The sequence below is a fragment of the Chiloscyllium punctatum genome, chromosome 36 (genome assembly GCF_047496795.1).
Source record: "Chiloscyllium punctatum isolate Juve2018m chromosome 36, sChiPun1.3, whole genome shotgun sequence".
Lineage (NCBI taxonomy): Eukaryota > Metazoa > Chordata > Chondrichthyes > Orectolobiformes > Hemiscylliidae > Chiloscyllium > Chiloscyllium punctatum.
The window spans coordinates 9,036,842-9,038,697 of NC_092774.1; the positions used below are offsets into that span (position 1 = coordinate 9,036,842).

The window sequence follows — 1,856 nt, forward strand, 5'->3', positions numbered from 1 at the left end:
AGTTTAATGCACAAAGTGGACATTGTGCCTGTAGTGCATTTCAGCCAAGGTTCAGTTACAAGAAACATTTTTATCATTCTATCGCACAGACATGAAGGACCCGTGGACCTGTTTCTGTGCTGCATTTTTCTATTACTGATTCTAACTGTCGCTCCACAGTCTTGACTCAATCAACAAGAAGTTACGACATTATAGCTGTTGGTGTTACTGAGTTGTCAGACACTGTTTTCCATCACTGCACAATGGCGTACTGACACAACGACTGAGCGCTCCTATAAACTATCCATGCAACTGGTTACCATGAACTTGCATGACTGCTCATGTTTTTCATGAACAGGTGTCATCTCTTCTATAGCGGAAGAGTTACTCTGACTGTGCAGAATGTATTAACTCCAGAATGGTCCCAAGTCCCATGACAGTCCTTATTCCAGAATTAGGAATGTCTCATTCATAACTCAGTTTCAAAATGGGTTCATGTAATTCTCAATTGTCGCCAGAGGATGAAAAGGAACCCATCAGTCTTTATAGAACTCAACTTTCTAGAAGTGACCCGCTGGTAAAGAAGGAAACCTTTACATGAAGGATGAAAAATGCTCAGTTCCATCCAGACTGACCGCAGAAGCTTCACGTGACTGGACGGCTCAGAATCACGAGTCAGTCATCACAATATGTTTTTGATTGGTTGTTATTGTTAAGATATAAATTAGAACCCCCTTTCTTATTCATATGTGAACCAAATCTGCGTGATTCTGGATCACTGAACCTTTCGTTCTGAATTCTGCATTTGCAAATACAGACATAACACGGTAGTACTGACAAACCCGCAATGTGGTTGACGCTGTTCTCATTGCACAAGTGTTTGATTATTAGAAATATGTGACACGTTATTGTATATCAAACGAGTTCTGAAATTCCATATGTCGCTGGTGAATTCTCTTCAACCGAAACTTTTTCCTGCATTTTCTGCACAACAGCATCACTAGAACAGTGAAATAAATTGGGATATCTCGAAACACACAAAACAAATTATTTATATGCAATATATTGAACTAATGGTATTAGTTCTTATTAATAGTAGATTATTAATCATTAAAGTTTCCTGTTCGAACTTGAAGTATGTGAACTCAGTGTGAATGCGGGTACTACTTCCGAGCCTCCCCTGATCTCACTGTTTCCTTGACGTGCTATCATGTTCAACTGTTCTCTGACAGTTTTTGTCCGGGGTCAGCCCAGTTCCGAGTCTCTGTGGGGTTCAGTGCGCAGTAATACACTGCAGAGTCTGAAAGTTCTGTTTTCAATATATTCAGCTGGACAGTGCGGTTCACATGATCCAATTTCGAGGAAAACAGGTCTCCTGGAAGTCTGTCTGTGGTGCTGATATATTGGTTTCTCTTCAGGAGATACTCCATGGAGCCGCTGGAATGCTGCCGGTACCAGAACAGGAAAGGATCACTGCTTGTTGTAACAGTGTAATTACAGAATAACAGGACATCATCCCCCTCATTCACTGCCATTACGGCGGGTCTTTGTAAGACAGAATCTGCATAACAGCGCCCTGTAAGAACCAAGTGTGAGAGTAAATTTTGAAAGTTGATTCATGATTTTTATTGCCCAGATGCAGCCCGTTCACGTTGATCAGTAAACAGAGAAAGAAGAGGCAGGGAAGCTGGAAAAGAATCCAACTCGTACAACTCAGCGACTGGGACCAACAAGATTTTAACATATGAAATAAATTTTTTTTGTAAAAAAAGAAACACAGGCCACGCATTTTACGAGGTGATTTCCCAATTCCCTTCCAAGTGGACACCTGGAAACAGTCGGTTAGTTTAAAAGTCCAGCCTTTGTCCAGTCATTTC

At 41.0% G+C, this 1,856-nt stretch overlaps 1 gene segment (V, D, J or C); it reads right to left on the reverse strand.

Annotated features, from left to right (window-relative positions):
* Positions 1-1,193: 1,193 nt before the first annotated feature.
* On the reverse strand, positions 1,194-1,514 carry LOC140459974 (T cell receptor alpha variable 38-2/delta variable 8-like). The segment is given in 1 exon segment: positions 1,194-1,514. A coding segment is annotated over 1 exon segment (321 nt).
* Positions 1,515-1,856: the final 342 nt, after the last annotated feature.